Source organism: Chaetodon auriga, chromosome 20 (genome assembly GCF_051107435.1).
Source record: "Chaetodon auriga isolate fChaAug3 chromosome 20, fChaAug3.hap1, whole genome shotgun sequence".
Classification (NCBI taxonomy): Eukaryota; Metazoa; Chordata; class Actinopteri; order Chaetodontiformes; family Chaetodontidae; genus Chaetodon; species Chaetodon auriga.
The window spans coordinates 17,556,749-17,571,908 of record NC_135093.1 but is presented as its reverse complement, the minus strand read 5'-3'; the positions used below and the strand labels follow the sequence as shown (position 1 = coordinate 17,571,908).

General features: G+C 42.0%; 1 protein-coding gene across 1 annotated transcript in view; it reads right to left on the bottom strand.

Moving 5' to 3' along the window:
• rab26 (RAB26, member RAS oncogene family) overlaps positions 1-15,160 on the bottom strand; it is a 77,094-nt gene that overhangs the window by 17,860 nt on the left and 44,074 nt on the right. Inside the window, exon 5 of the mRNA XM_076760105.1 lies at positions 10,779-10,831. Within this exon, the coding sequence (XP_076616220.1) occupies positions 10,779-10,831 (53 nt within the window). The remainder of the gene's footprint in view (positions 1-10,778; positions 10,832-15,160) is intronic.

The following is a 15,160-nucleotide window of genomic DNA, read 5'->3' as shown; positions in this document are numbered from 1 at the left end:
GTAAATGGAGATTATGTTTTTTCACACATTACATCATCTCTAAATCTTTCTTACAAACTCAAATAAAGGAGGTGGGTGTACTGTCTTACTGTGTGTACTCTCTCTAATCATTGTCTCATTTCATTTAATTAGTGCTAAATTACATCATCCTGTCCAGGAAGATTTCTGACGAAATTGTCAGTATTACCGAGCCTTTAATGTATAGCATTGCTAACTGATGTCTGGCTAGCCATCTTGAAGAGTTGATAACTGGAGTGAGTAAAGTCATTGGCTGTTTTTGGGCCATTATTTATTTATAGGATTTTTTTTTTCTAATAGATTATCCCAGTCTGACTTAAGATGATTTCCCAAATGTTGATGCAACCTAATTAGACCCTGCCTGCTACTGATGCTAACTCATTAAAAACGTTTTCTTTCCCAGTGAAATATATGGTCATATTTTAGCAGGATATAGTGCAAAGAAACCTGTCCAGATTTAAGTGGAAGTTAAAAAGATGCAGACAGGGGAATTTGGATGGAGCCAGTTGTGTGAATCTGGGTTTGGTCCGCTGAGATGAGCTGCTGGGTGTCGAGCAGAGCGGAGAGAGATCTGCAGTGTAGGCTGGAGGCTGTGCTGCAGGCAGGTGAGCAGAGCGACTGCAGATCATCATGCATACACATAAACACGCACACATGCAGACCCCATACACACACACACAATGTCTCATGCTGCGCATGCAAATCTGAACCTGCTACATCTCAGATTTCCTCATTAATTCACTTTTTACATCTGCTGTAAAGTATAAGTAATGTAGGAAAAGTCGCTTGCATGAAGTCGATTTGCTTTCTTTAACATGAATCAAATGAAATGTAAACCTTACACTGCACTCAACTTGAAGAAGAGAGGTCCAGCAAAGAGGAATTATGCCAAAAAATGCAGTAAATCTCTAATCTAAAGGTCTAAAACTAGATTAAAAAGAAAAAAAAAACAACATTCAACCTTAAAACACTAACACGAACTGCACTTCAAGGCTATAGCCTGAACACCATACTTTCAACTGCGTTAGGATCTCTTGGATCCTAATTTTACAACCATCAGTGACTGGGAAATCAAATCTTTCTGTCAAGAAAGAAGATGAGACTCATCATGCCATCACTCTGACAGCGCACAGGATGCAATCACATGAATCATTTGTTGCCTCTGATGCACACTGGGACGGAAAACTTCCAGGGCTCCAGGAATAATTAGTATTAGAATTTAAATGCTTTAAACATGCAAAAAAAAAAAAAAAGCTGACTGACGCTAAAATTCGGTTGTCTGCATATGATGTGCAGACACATTGTAAACTGAACTTTGTTAAACTGTTAATTAATTTCATCAATTCTATTATTATATGCAACTATACAATAACAAACGCAAGGGGGACACACACTGCATCAAGCAGCATTACGTCATTTGTGGCCGTTAGCACCCGGCGGGTGTGCTGCACAGACAGAAGTGGTCAGGTTCGCTGAGAGGAGCTAAGCTAAGGGCTAACTGGGACAGAGCTGCTGCTTTTATGATGCAGTGACACGGGTCAAACCTGGGAAAGTAGGGCAGTGGTGTATGTTGGCGCAGTGACACATCTTGACATATTAAGAGAACTAGATCCCACGTTTCACGATGGCACTCCATTTATTCTGATGGAAGTTGCCCGCTGGGTGCATGCACCAAAAAATGATGCTGCATGTTTTTGTATAGCAAAAGTATTCTGGGCCAGTGTGCATCACCTAATCCTGCCATCTGGAAGCTTAGGATTGACATGTGTTTTGCACCAACAGTGAGTGTCTCCTGACAAGTTTCACACCTCTTTTCTGATTTGTTTTTGTACTCTGGATATACTGGATTGGTATCAGCAGCAATACTGACCTCATTAAGTGGATCAGGCATTGGCCAGATGTGGCTGATCGATAGTACATACAGTTTGATTCAGTCAAAATCATTAGACTATAACAACACCATTTTCTAACCTTGTACAACAATACAATCAGAATGTGCTGGCATCAATTCAGAATAAGCAAATATTTACAAAAATCAATGAAGCTGATGAGCTAAAGCATTAAATATATTGTCTTTGTGCTGTAAGCAGGGAAGCAAACTGAGCTAAAGAATCAAACACTCCAGGGTTTAAAGAGATGCTCCAAAGACGTGTGCTGGAAATGAGTCTCAGATATAAGTTTTCACTCAAACGGATTAATAAGTGAAACTTGAAGGGTAAAAAAGGAACAACAGTCTCAGGAGTCTAAATGAGACGGCTGGATGCACTCCACCTCTGAGGAAGAGCAAAGAGAGAAAGATGAAAAGGCCGAGAGGAAGAGATCTTTTCATCCTTCAGAGCGAGGAGAGGAGAGGAGGCAGACCAGGCCGACACTCACTGGCCTGCTGCACTCTGTGTGTGTGCGTGTAGCGTGTGCATTAGTGTGGTTTTATGTAAAAATGGACATGTTATTGTGCGGTTGAAAGTTAAGTGGAATGTGTGTGCATGTCTTTGTGAATTTGTATACACTATGTGTGTGTTATGGGTCCCACGGTGCCACAGCAGCAATGAAGTGCTCAACATAGACAACAGTTCTGTGTGCACGCCTTTTGTATTTCTAGATCTCTGTTTCGGTCCATTTTGGTCACTTCAGTGCATAAATGTCCATGATACAGATGCAGATTGTCTGTTTAACATGCTTTTGTGTGAATTCCCCTCGTTGATGCTGTATTATTCCTGGAAGCTTTTTATCCCGTTCAGCTGCTTCATGTTTTGCTGATTTGTGCGTTTTATTGATGTTCTAATGGCTAATTTAACATCCGACTATGAGACAACAGTCACAAATTAGCCTTTTGGCTAACACTGGTACATTTACAGTGATGTGTATTGACTCTGAAAATAAAATAAAAAAAGGAAATAAAACATCTTTATTTGAACATGGTGCAATCAATGCACACAGAACATTAACCTTATAATACAAGGTTTTAGCAAATTGCTTCCATTGCATCCCTGGACAGGTACACAGAATGATAAGCTGCTGTCAGAATCACACTTCCAGTGTTTTTTTTTTATTTGTTTTGTTTTGTTTTTCTACTTCAAGCAGCATTCAAGTGCACACTATCACCTGACAAAGTGACTCGGGACTCCTGCTGTAACACACAATTCATAAATTTACAGCAATACTCAAGTGTACTGAAAGCAAACTACGTTTAGCTCCATAAAATTATATGGGCTACCTAAATATGACTCCAGAGAGGCTCACAACATCTTCAGCCTGAAACACTCAGACAATAACAGCCTAATCACCGTGTTCCTCTGCTACAATATCATCACTTATAACGTGTGTATGGGCTAAGTAATACTACTGTGCAAAGCAGGAGTATTAATTGGCCAGTAGCGAGTGTCTGTGTGAATGTCACTGTGTGAGTGTGAGCACATGCAAGAGCACTGGTGTGCATGTGTGGGGACTCTTTCCAGGTCCTTCACATACAGCAATGAGCCAACTACAGATGGAGCCATTAAAGTTAGTCAAAACCCCTGAAAGGCTGAAGAACCAATTACAGTAGCATCCAACTCTTTCAAATCCTAATCTCCTGTGCCTCGTGTTTTCCATATTCATAGGACACACTTCGGTCTTTCCGAGCTCTGTGTCCTGTCTGGTAAGCTGCAGCCACACGGGATGTTTTTAAGTCAGTTGCCAAAGAATGGAAAAGAAATGTCACTGTCAGAGGGTGAAAAAACTATCTGTTCCAGAGTGATGCAGCTTTGACCCAAGGGAGAAAAAGCTTGACATATAAACAGAGGAAGAAGAAGAAGAAGAGAAAGTGTGAGGGCTGGCGGGGTGGAAAGGGGGAGGAAATCAACAATTATGTGTGAGTAGAAGAGAGAGGCAGAGAGAGAAGGACAAACATGATTTGATTCAGTGCAATAAACTGGAGGAGAGTGTTTTTGCCTCTGTAATTTTTTGCTTGGCGAAGGGAAAGACCTCGAGCAGCAAAACATCACCGCTCCCGCCCGCCAATCAACAGCGGGTTTTGGGTTTGTTTTTGGTTTGTTTTTGTTCACCCAAAAGCTTTTTTGTTGTCCCTGCAGCTCAATTAGGTAAACTGGCACTGAGATTCGTCAACTTTGATGTCAGTACTACAGAGGCTGTTTGGAAAATCACTGCAAGAGCAGAAATTTTGGCTTTCAGAAGCCAGCTCCACATTTTGGTGTGTTCGCTAGGAAGTCGAATTTACTGTGGCGCCCACGTTCGCACACTGCGTCTGGATCTGCTTTCTATGATTACAACATTTGTTAAAGGTTTTGGTAGAACGTGTTGATATGTATGTTTCAAGAGTTTTTATCCACAGTCTTTGTTCCATGCAAAAAGGAAATGAGGTGAATCTCATAAGGTTTCAGAGTCAGGCACCGATGAGATGCAGGCAGCTGAAGACACTGAGCTTCACAACAGCTGCTCAGAAACCTATGAGTGACGTTATAGAGACTCTGTCTATGTTTTATACAGTCTATGATATGGACATGTCAGGACTGTATTAAGCTAGACACGAACAAATCTAATCCATTCATATTGGAAAGACAGCATGTGCTAAATGGAGCCAATTCCCCACTGATCATATTTGCGTGAACTCGCCGTAATTCTGCTCCCTGTTGTCTGCTCTATATATTTCCCCTCCCTAAACGTTTAGCTGGCCACATGCCAGCTGACAGCGAGCATCCGTCAAATTGATTTTTACTTTACTGTCGTTGGAATCTTTACAACAACAAACCTCCCCTGCTGCGAGAAGGCTTTCAGTGATTTAATGATTTTTTTGTGGCCTCTGTGCCCGAGCGTGCTGGTCAATACCAATGAAAATCTGTGTGTGTGTGTGTGCCGCTGTGCTTGTCTGTGTTTTGTCATGTGAGTGAGGACAAATGTGCGACTGACTGGTGTCTTTAGCCGACGTGGTGCATGGTGCCAAAGCAGCAGCTGTAAAGCCCTGATATGAGGTTGTAAAGGATTTAAGGGTTTAAAGGCATGAGGCTCCTGAAACATCATGGCTATATTTACATGCATGCAATCATACATATAGACTGAAGAAAGCCACACGGGGACATGCTGTCGGTATTAGAATCATCATGTCTAACAATCAGTTGCAACTTGTGAAGTGTGTTCACATGTGGACGCACTCGACACACCAGGATACATGTATTCCTGTTGCCTTGATGGCACGCTGTCACCTTGAGAGACGGTCCAATCAAAAATGATGATGGTGAAAACTGATTGCTGCATTGATGGTAAAAACTCCAACAAAGAAAAAAAGAAAAGAATCCCATGTTCAAATATAAGCCTGGTTGGCATGACGACCATCCTTGACTTGTCCCTGACCAATGAGTGTTTCATTACTTGCATCATAGCAGTAGTGAGAAAGGTTTATGAGTTGTGTGTGAGTGCGCGCCTGTGAATACACACTGTACACTGCAGTGCAGCCTTGACATGCCTGTAGTGTGCCGCTCGATGGATACATCACTTATATATGAAGGTTTGCATTCTTCTTTCTTACGACAACACGACTGTCACATGGAAAGAGACGGAGTCACGTTGAGATCTCCTTCATGTGCTGCAGTTAGCGGGCTCACTGTCAGCTGCACTGAACATCATGAAGCTTTGGCAGCGATGGATTATTTAACTTATTTTGTCTTTGAAACTTTAATTAATGAGCCTCATGATTGGCAGGGAGACTCACGGCGAATCCACTCATGCATTTTGTCATCAATTGAATCATTTATGAGGATTCAGCTGCCTATTTTAGAAAGTTACTCTGTGTACAATCAGAGAATGACGAGACATTTAAATAGCTATGATCAATAACTTTATATTAACAATGGCTCACTTGACTATGTGTAGGCGAAAGATGGAAATCACAGCTACTTTGTTGTGTTTGGCTGTAGCAGGCCGGTGTTTTCAGTGAACACAGCTTGAAAAAACAACCTGTTCAGCACCAGCCGACAGGTAAAGCTAGAGACGAGACATTTACTTCTGGAGTTGGTGGAGAACAAAACATGGCTAATTGGAGAGTGAATATTGGACGTTCATCAAGTGGCCTTGAAAAAAAAAAGCTAATATGTCGGCGTTGTGTTAAAAGCTCATTTCAGCTGCACAAAAAGTCAGTTATTGCTGGTTTACACTTTCATTTAATTCAGATTTGTTTAACCCAGAAATTTATGATTTCTGGATTTCACACATGCAGCAGGGCATGAAGAGGGAGACTGCTGGCAAATGCGAAATATACTCTTCCTGACCAATTTGCTCAAATTTCAAATTTCAACAATATACCCAGTGTTAGGAAATTGATAGTTTATTTTAAATGACAATCAGGGGCATTTTCTCTCCATGTGTACTTAACCCAGCCCTGCAGCAGCCTTTATGCTAATCTGACAGCATTCAATTCAAACTTGTGCCATGTTTAAGGAATGTTACTGGGTCAAACTTAATAAAACCTCCATTGTCATTCCGTAGTAATGACTCAGGGCTTATGCATACTCATGTTAAATTGCAATCACATATATGGAACAAGGAGCATGTCAACGATGATTCACATTTATCAGAATCAGTGTAACTCTACTAACTGTATGTTAAGCAAGACACTGTGGACTGCTGAAACAGACAGACGGAGAAAGGCAGCCAGAGATATAGATGAAGGTAAATAGAGGCAGAGAGAAAGCAACAGTGACTGTGGCCATGGATACAGATGGTATGGAGAGTGAAAAGAGGAGAGAGAGAGCAAAAGAAAAACATGGGAGACAGAATAAGAGTGAGTGAGTGATGGAAAGCACTGGACACAGTGTATCCATCTTTTTATCTAAATGTTCTCCAGCCCTCACCCTGAGGCTCTGCTACTAATGGCTTCACACTATGGGAGACATGAGTGCATGCTGACACAGTGTGTAGAAGGAGCCTTGAATGCACATACTGTGTATATGAGGAGAGCTGTGTGTGCTCCATGCATGTATTCATTTGGATGAAAAGCTCAAATCGGTCCAATATGTAACCACAATATACCCGTGTGTGTGTGTGTGTGTGTGTGTGTGTGTGTGTGTGTGTGTGTGTGCAGATATTAGGCCTGCACAATCTGCACTTCAGTTGTTGTAATCAGAATTTATTAACATGAACAAGCCCAAATTACTTGTATATGTGTGTTTATGTGTGTGTCTCACAGGTTGTAGTGCAGCACGGTGCTGAACAGGTGTGCTCTCTCACCCCTCCGAGGAGATTACAGCCCATACCGTATATTCACCACACACACACACACACACACACACACACACACACACACACACACACACACACACACACACACACACACGCACAGGGAGAATGGCCGCTAGCCTCCCACTGAGTTTGCATCTGCTCTGGATCATTAGAGCTGTTTTTATGCTAATGGTAACAGTTTTACATCCTCATAACAGGACATATGCGTTATACATGGGGAGGATACAGTGTGATAAATATTACATATGATGAAAAAGGAATCATCAAAGGGACACTGGTGGAGACAGATTTGTGTATAATTTAGAGGAAAGTCATGTCTGAAAATCTGAGCCCAAACTCCGACGTTTGAAACGTGAAGTAATACACAGACAATACAGAGACTGCAGAGAGAGTGTTCCTGCTTCATCCAAAAATCAGCAATCTGCAAATCAGCAAACCATTCAATCAGCTCTGACAACTTCGTACATGAGCTCTACAGGTTGATGCTCCATTTCTGCTAACCTCTCGTAGTTCAACCCCCAACTGCAGGTTTAACAAAAGCTTTCTGATTTCAAATCAAGCTACTCTCTTCCTGTTCCTGTGTTCTTTGATTGATCCAAGGATACCTGGCATTGGGACCGGGGATACTCCTGTGGTTCACACAAAGACCCATGATCTGTTTGTGTTATTTGTGGCTGAGGGACAGAGTATGTTACCTGTTTTAGAGTCATTCCAAGCAGCAAAGCAGCAAGCTGATAACAATGGATAACAAGGTGGACTATATAGTGCACCTGGGCCAAGAACCCACTTTAAACTTTTAAAGGGGAGGCCATAGTAGACTCCAGCTTTGTGTTCCATCCAGTTTAATTCAATCAGGTACAGGTAGTGAAAAGAAGCTTAAGCTTCTTAACTTCGATGGTGTAAACACAGTTGAGCAATAGACAGTGATTTCTCAGTAGAAAATCACACGTCTCACCCACTATTTCATTATTCTACTTGTGTATTATTGTGTCAATTAACGGGGCGCTAGACACATTTTCCGTGTCAAAGTCAATTAGCTGGTAGCCTATTATTCATAATGTCTTCTGTGGCTCCAGAGGAGCTTTGTCAAGTCATCAGGGCTGCGTAACAGAAAGCCTTTGTAACAAATCATCATCGTAAACCATAGCATAACTTCTATTTCAACAGTGGCGATGCAGGCAGCATTTTAACCACTCACCATCCCATTAGTTTCTAAGGTGGGAGGCTAAAAGCTTTAGCTGGGGTCGTCCATCGACAATACGAGATGAAGATTTGCATATACAGTACAGAGTCTTTAAAATTGAGGTCCAAGGAGTGTATAATTTGATTGTTTGTATTAACAAATGAAGATTAAACCTTTTTACCCATTAATGGAATTAACAAAATCCTTAAATCTTGTATCTTCATAAACTGCTGAAAGTGAGGTTTTTACACTGCATGCAGGTTTTAAAATCCATCTAAAGAATCACTTTTAAAGGATGGTGGTAAAAACATGTCAGCGAGGCACACTGTTGCACTGGCATGTTGCTTTATTACCATGAACACACACCCTGTAGTTTATTTTGATCGCAATGATCCCACATACACCTTCCTGCTCCTGGAAATACTCACAAATGCACCAAATGTGTGTTCATCCAGAGCTAAAAATAGTCTGAGTTAAGCTTGCTAAAAAGTACAGTCGCATTACACATTCTGTATGACAGACTTATGCCTTCAGGAGGAGCCAATCGGATCGGGCTCAGTGCCACAGACAGGATTAAGAACTTGGAGAGTATTCAGAGACAGACTAACACATTGTTAGTTTGGGTCTTTTCATGGGATGTGTTGTCTTCAACCTTGTCGATGATGACAACTCAGTCGCAGATCAGGTTATTGAAAACTAGCCTGAAGGTAACAAATAACCATTTAAATCTTAATCTTAATCTCCTCTCTCGTCTATCCTCTGTTTGTGGTCCCCATTCGATCCGAAGCTTCACATACCTGATTGAGTGATTTCATGCAAACTTTTAAAAGCATAATGAGGGTAACCGGCTGTTTGGAGAGAAGCCGAGCTGTGTCGGTTTCACTCCAGGGACTGCTCTCCATCCTCTGTTAATGAAGGCATTTGTGCACCTACACGCAGGCATCCCCGTGAAGACACACGAACAAACCCACGCACACACACACACATAGGACTCCAGATGTAAATACATCAGGGCTGCTAGATGGATATGGAGCCATTCCTCTCCATAATGTGTAAGACACACACTGATATAATGGCCATATTCTGCTCTTAACTCCACTCTGTCTTAATCAAAGGAGAGTAATGCACCTAAAAGGGATGAGGGGAATGGCATCAAATGGGACAGGGTAGAAAATCACAGTGGGAGCTGATTGCAGGGGGGAGACAGGCCATGACTACAAAGAGATGGGCTCATTTTGGGGGAAAAAAAAGTGGCCTCTAATCTGCACCCCCCCCATGCTCTACAGTTTCTTTACCTCCCTTCATTTGTTGCCACTGTGGTCAGCGTTGCTAGCAGACCTGATCGCTCATCACCCGATGCCTGGTGAGTATGAGTAAATGTGCACCTCTGGAGTTAACCCTTGGGGATTTATGTCCGAACCTATGCTAAGCATTCATGCAAAAATCCCAATTTATCCAAAGTGTACTGAACTCTCAACCAGGCAGCACTATTCACATGCTCCTTCATCTAAAAGTTAAATGGCGAGTTTGGTTATTCCTCTAAGTAGCGCCAAGAGGCACTGACTCGGTTCCTCCTGAGGGATCAATGGTGATTTCAAGCATCCAAGAATCGTTAGGTGCTTCAGCCAGTCAGCCAATTTATTGCAGGTACACAGTGAAATTAGGGTGTAATTGAAGAACTCTGGAATCTTGTTAATATGCAAAATAGCCATTCCATTTAATTTTCTGCATCTTATCTCGGGCAACGTCACGGTGGCAGCAGGCTAAGTGAGGTAGTCCAAATAGTCCCTCCTCCCAGCAGTGTCTTTCTCCCCGAGGATCTGAAGGTAGTTCTAAATCAGATGACATATATAATCCCTCCTGTGTGTTCTGGGTATACCCTGGTGTCTCCTACTGTACCGGCTGGATTTGCTGCAAAACCTCCAAAGGGAGGCACATCCTTATCACATGCCATTTGGTGCTAAGGAGCAATGACTCTATTCCAAGCTCCCACTGCATGTCTGAGCTGCTTACCCTGTCTCTAAGTACCCAAATCTCATGTCCATAGGAGATGGTTGGAAGATAGATTGGTGGGTAAATTGAGAGTTTCGCCTTCAGGCTCAGCTCCCTCTGCACTGTAATGATCCAGTACGGTGCATCACTGTTGACACTGCATCAATCTGCCTGTCCACCACATGTTCTAATTTATTCTCACTCCTGAACAAAGACAGCAAGACACTTGAACCGCTTCACTTGGGGCAGTAACTCACTCCCAACCCCAGAGGTGTGAGAGAAATTCAAATTAAACATTCAGCTTTTTTTGGGGATTGACACGAGACAAGAACGAACGGCAGTGAGTTGTTCTTACCCTGATGTTGTCGAAGGATGCTTTGTTAGTGACGTCATAGAGCAGGAGGAGAGCTGAGGAGAAGAGAACAGACACATTTGAAATTTTCCTGTACTGCTCCCTGTTCTAACAGTCATTTTGTCATTAAAGAAACAGATAACTGGTGATGATAGAATGTTCTCAGGGGATGTGCTGGGTTATGTGTATACATGCATTCCCATTTAGTCACTGCAACTGTTCAATAAAGCGGTGGTGCAAACTGATCTGTCAAAAATTGCTGCAGTGGTTGTGTCAGCGCAGACAGTAACTAAATCCACACTGATAATAACCAGTATTAGTGCCACACTGCCATTAAACCTCTGGATGAGAATAATTTTCTCTTTTGCTTCAGAATCGCAGAAAAAAACCTCAGTCTGTTAGTACATGAGGGCGTATGATTCTCCTCATAGTTACATTCCTTCCTTGCATTCCACATGCTTTTCAGTGATCTATAATTCTGCCTTTCATCTCTGCCCTTGTTTGTCAGAAACAGCAAACAGGAGCATCCATTTCTTTTCAGTGTCTTTGCCATGTCACAAATAGTTTTTGAGTTGTTTATTATCAATGATTAAGGTGTCTTGTTCTCTCTTAAAATATCAAGGTGGCCTAAACAGTACAGACAGCTGCATAATGAAGAAATGAAGAGTAAAGATACTTAGATACAGTTTACTAAGACACTGCAGTTTACTAAGACACTTTATGAGAGGTTGTTGATTATATATGGTAAATATTGTATTTTTGGGACCGATCAGCAGCTGTTGATCATTTAAGTTAAGTGGGGTGAGGAGTCAGCAGTCAATGGTGCTATAAAACATGTCAGACAATAAACTAGGTTTTTCAAACAATATGAATCACTGCAACCACGAGGTCCTTGAGTAATAAATAAAAGTGCAAAAAAGACTGTGGCTGCAAGGTCGATGGGTTGAGTGGTACGTGAGATGAGCTGCAGACAAACACAGACACACACAACCAAACACATGACCCGTCCAGAGTTTAAAAAAACATGTTATCACCTCAACAGGATCTGTTATTTGTCCTGATTGTAAGTTAGGAGGAAATCATCAAAAATTGTGAAAAGATTTTAATTAAATTTGCAAAGTTAGACCACGGGTGATTGTCCCGCAGTGCACTACAACACTATCAGAGCCACAGTGGGCAATTCAAGTTCAAGGATCAAAACTGATGAAGCAGAGCCAGAGATTTGGGCTTTTTTATTCTTTTTCCTCGTCAAAATCAGGCACCTACTTTAGCCACTATTCACCTGCAGCTAATGTAGCCTTGAGCTGCTAACCTCAAGCAGAGATGAGGAGCAGGCTACAGAGGTCTGCTGAGCTTACTTCATTCTAACTCCAAACCCCAGCTGTTTTTTTCCAACTCAGTCTTCAGCCCCAACTGATGACGACTCAAGTGACAGGAGCACGTTTATCAGAATTCACACAGCTCCCTCTGGAACCACAAAAGGGTTTAGACAACTTTTCTCACATGTGCAGTAGTGCTCCCTAAGACCTTAAACAGACTTTGATGTGTAAAATTGGTAGAGTTCCGCTTTAACCTTGGTTATGGTTACATTTTCTTGACAAGCAATTTCTTGTAGATGCTCGAACAATGACTGCCGTCTGTGAGAAGCAAAGATGAAAGCAAGGTGACTTTTGCTTTAAAGCGGCAACACCTTTTCGTAAGGAGGTCACAGCCTGCCAACAGACAACACTGGTCTCTTTTAAATATTTCCATGACCTTTCCCTCAGCTTAGGTAAGTGTGGAAAGCTCCAGAACAGCTACTGAATGGAACTTGCAGTGAGATTCTTTTGTCAGCTGCTGTTTCCAAGGTCAAGTGTGAACTTTCAGTCTTACTTTTTAAGCAAACATGCACACAAATTCCTTTAAGTGCTCTACAATCACATGACTTGCAAATCTCAGATGTTGAGGAAGGTTGTGTGATCTGAAAGTTCCAGAACAACTACAGCATGGAACCTGTCAGATCGTTGCAGCTTCAGCTCCAGCTGTACTGCCCCCCCAAGGGGAAATCTGTCACACAACCAGATGGAATATCAACCACACTGAGATTTACTGTAGGCGCATGGACTAAGGTGCATAAAATGCGACTGCATGCATAAAACATGAATATATCACGTGACAGCAAAAAAGCTAGAGAATGTTTATCCATTGCCATTCAATCCAACCGTCAGAGGTTAAGAAAAAGCTAAGCACCATAAGCCCCCAGTAGTTATATGGGAAAGCAGTCAATGTTGAGGCAGCAGGAGTAGTTTCAGTTGCTTTGATGGAACCAAACCTTAAACATGGAGGTGGCAGATCAGAAGTCTCTCATGTGAATCATTGCCGCAATGCTCATTTGTAAAAGTTTACAAAGGCACTGACAAACAGTCTGTTCAGTTTCAGACTTTGGATCCTGGTGCAGACTCAAGAATAGCAGATTTGATTAACATTGTACGACGCCTGCATCCCGTGATTGTCAATCACTAGATGTGCTGTGAAACAAAAACTTTCATGGACAGGGATTTGTTTCATCACTTCCTTGCGCTGTTTGATGAGTTTTTGGAGCTTCCACAAGAGAAATGCAAGGCGAAAAACATCCTAAATGTCTTCAACTGTTAGCAGAGCAAAGTGCTGAGGTACCATTTGCCACTTTAGTGTTACACCCGACTACACGACCACACATGTGAATTCTAATTACCTCCAAATGTACTATGCTGCCATCCAGGATAATATCACCTCAGGTATTTTCTAGCACAAACCGAGGGTGTGTATTATAAAGCTCTGTCAGAAAGAAAAAACCATTACACCTACATGGGTAATTGCAGCTCATTTTCTCAGCTGGATCAACCTTCACTTGGACGAATTAGCCAAAGCTAATTACCTCTACAGCAATTCTCCACCTGTAGGGCCTGACTGCATGTAATCCCTCCAGCCATCTTCTCCTTACTTACATATCACTCCATCCTCATTCCGACACTTTTTTCTAACCCCTACGTATCCCTCAACCTTCAGCTGTGGCTGCATTTTCACCAGTCTACTTCGGATTAAGTCCTTCATATGTTTATCGCAGCCAGACATGTCCGTGAAGGGTGTTTAATTAGTTGTAATCACTGTGAGCATGGTTTGGCTCTGTCATACAGAGAAAACACAGAGGCGGGGTGGGAGAAGAGGGAGGACTAAAGAAAAAGAAACAGAAGGAGAGAGGTGTGACCTGCCCCATGAGTTAATTTCCTCTCGTGTGGCTCCTGCGTTTATCAACCACCAGAAGACCAGAGTAAACCACAAGTAGCTGCTTTCCTTCACCTCCCCTAATCCAATTATAGCTCGCAAAGAGAGCGAGACAGACGAAGCTAGAGAACTTTCTCACAGCAGTAGAGATGCAGAGTTTTGTTATCACAGGGATTGGGGCTGCAAAGAACACACAGACAGAAATAACAACTTCCAACACAAATTTAGCATTGCACTCGTGTAACATTGTCAGAATCAGGATGGACAGTTAAAAAAAGGATTGAAATGGTGCAGGACTAAATATATTGTGCTTTATTCCACACAGTTTTTTACTTGTCATAACCAGCTGCAATGCAACCACCTGTCAGAGATTCAGGAGTAATGCAAATGTGACTGTACCCTTATACTGAAATCTAGTAAGATAACATTGCATTTTTGTTTAACGTTAAACAGGGTTGTCTACATGCTCTCATGTGACGCCAAATAACAGAAAGTCTTAAAGCCACTCCTTCGTGAAAAAAACAGAATTTCTATTCAGTTTCACATCTATGACAAATTCAAATATACATTTAAAAAAAAATGTGATTTAGACATCTTGCATTAGTATTTTATCGTAGCTCCTCTCCATCAGACAGTACTAACAGCTTCATCTGGCTGCCAAAGTGTCAAAAAGATGAGCCGTCCTTGTTTTATCAATAAGTGTGTGTGAAAGCACCTCTGACACACAGCTCTTCCAAAAGAGTGAATGCTGCTTCTGACTTTGATGCCAGCAAGTAAAGCAAATACTGTCACAGACTTTCTACTCATAAAATGCCCTGACTTCACTGATAACGAATCTCATTCCAACCTAAATCGAAAAGTTGGCAGCCATGCATCTGTCTAACTCCATACCTCCTTTCACACAGTAACAGAGGCACAAAGTGTTTTGTTATCACAGGCCGTTAAATTATGGTTCCAAAAAATAATCCACAAGACAGGAATGACAACGTTGAAAGATGGCGGAGGCCAAGCTAAAGGGCAGAGACAGATGAATAAAGGCCCAGTTAATAGTGAGGGAAGTGAATGAGCCGCAGGGGGAGTTGAACCTGTGGCCACTGCAGAGGACTGAGAGCCTCAATACATGGGGTGCAGCCCCTAACAAC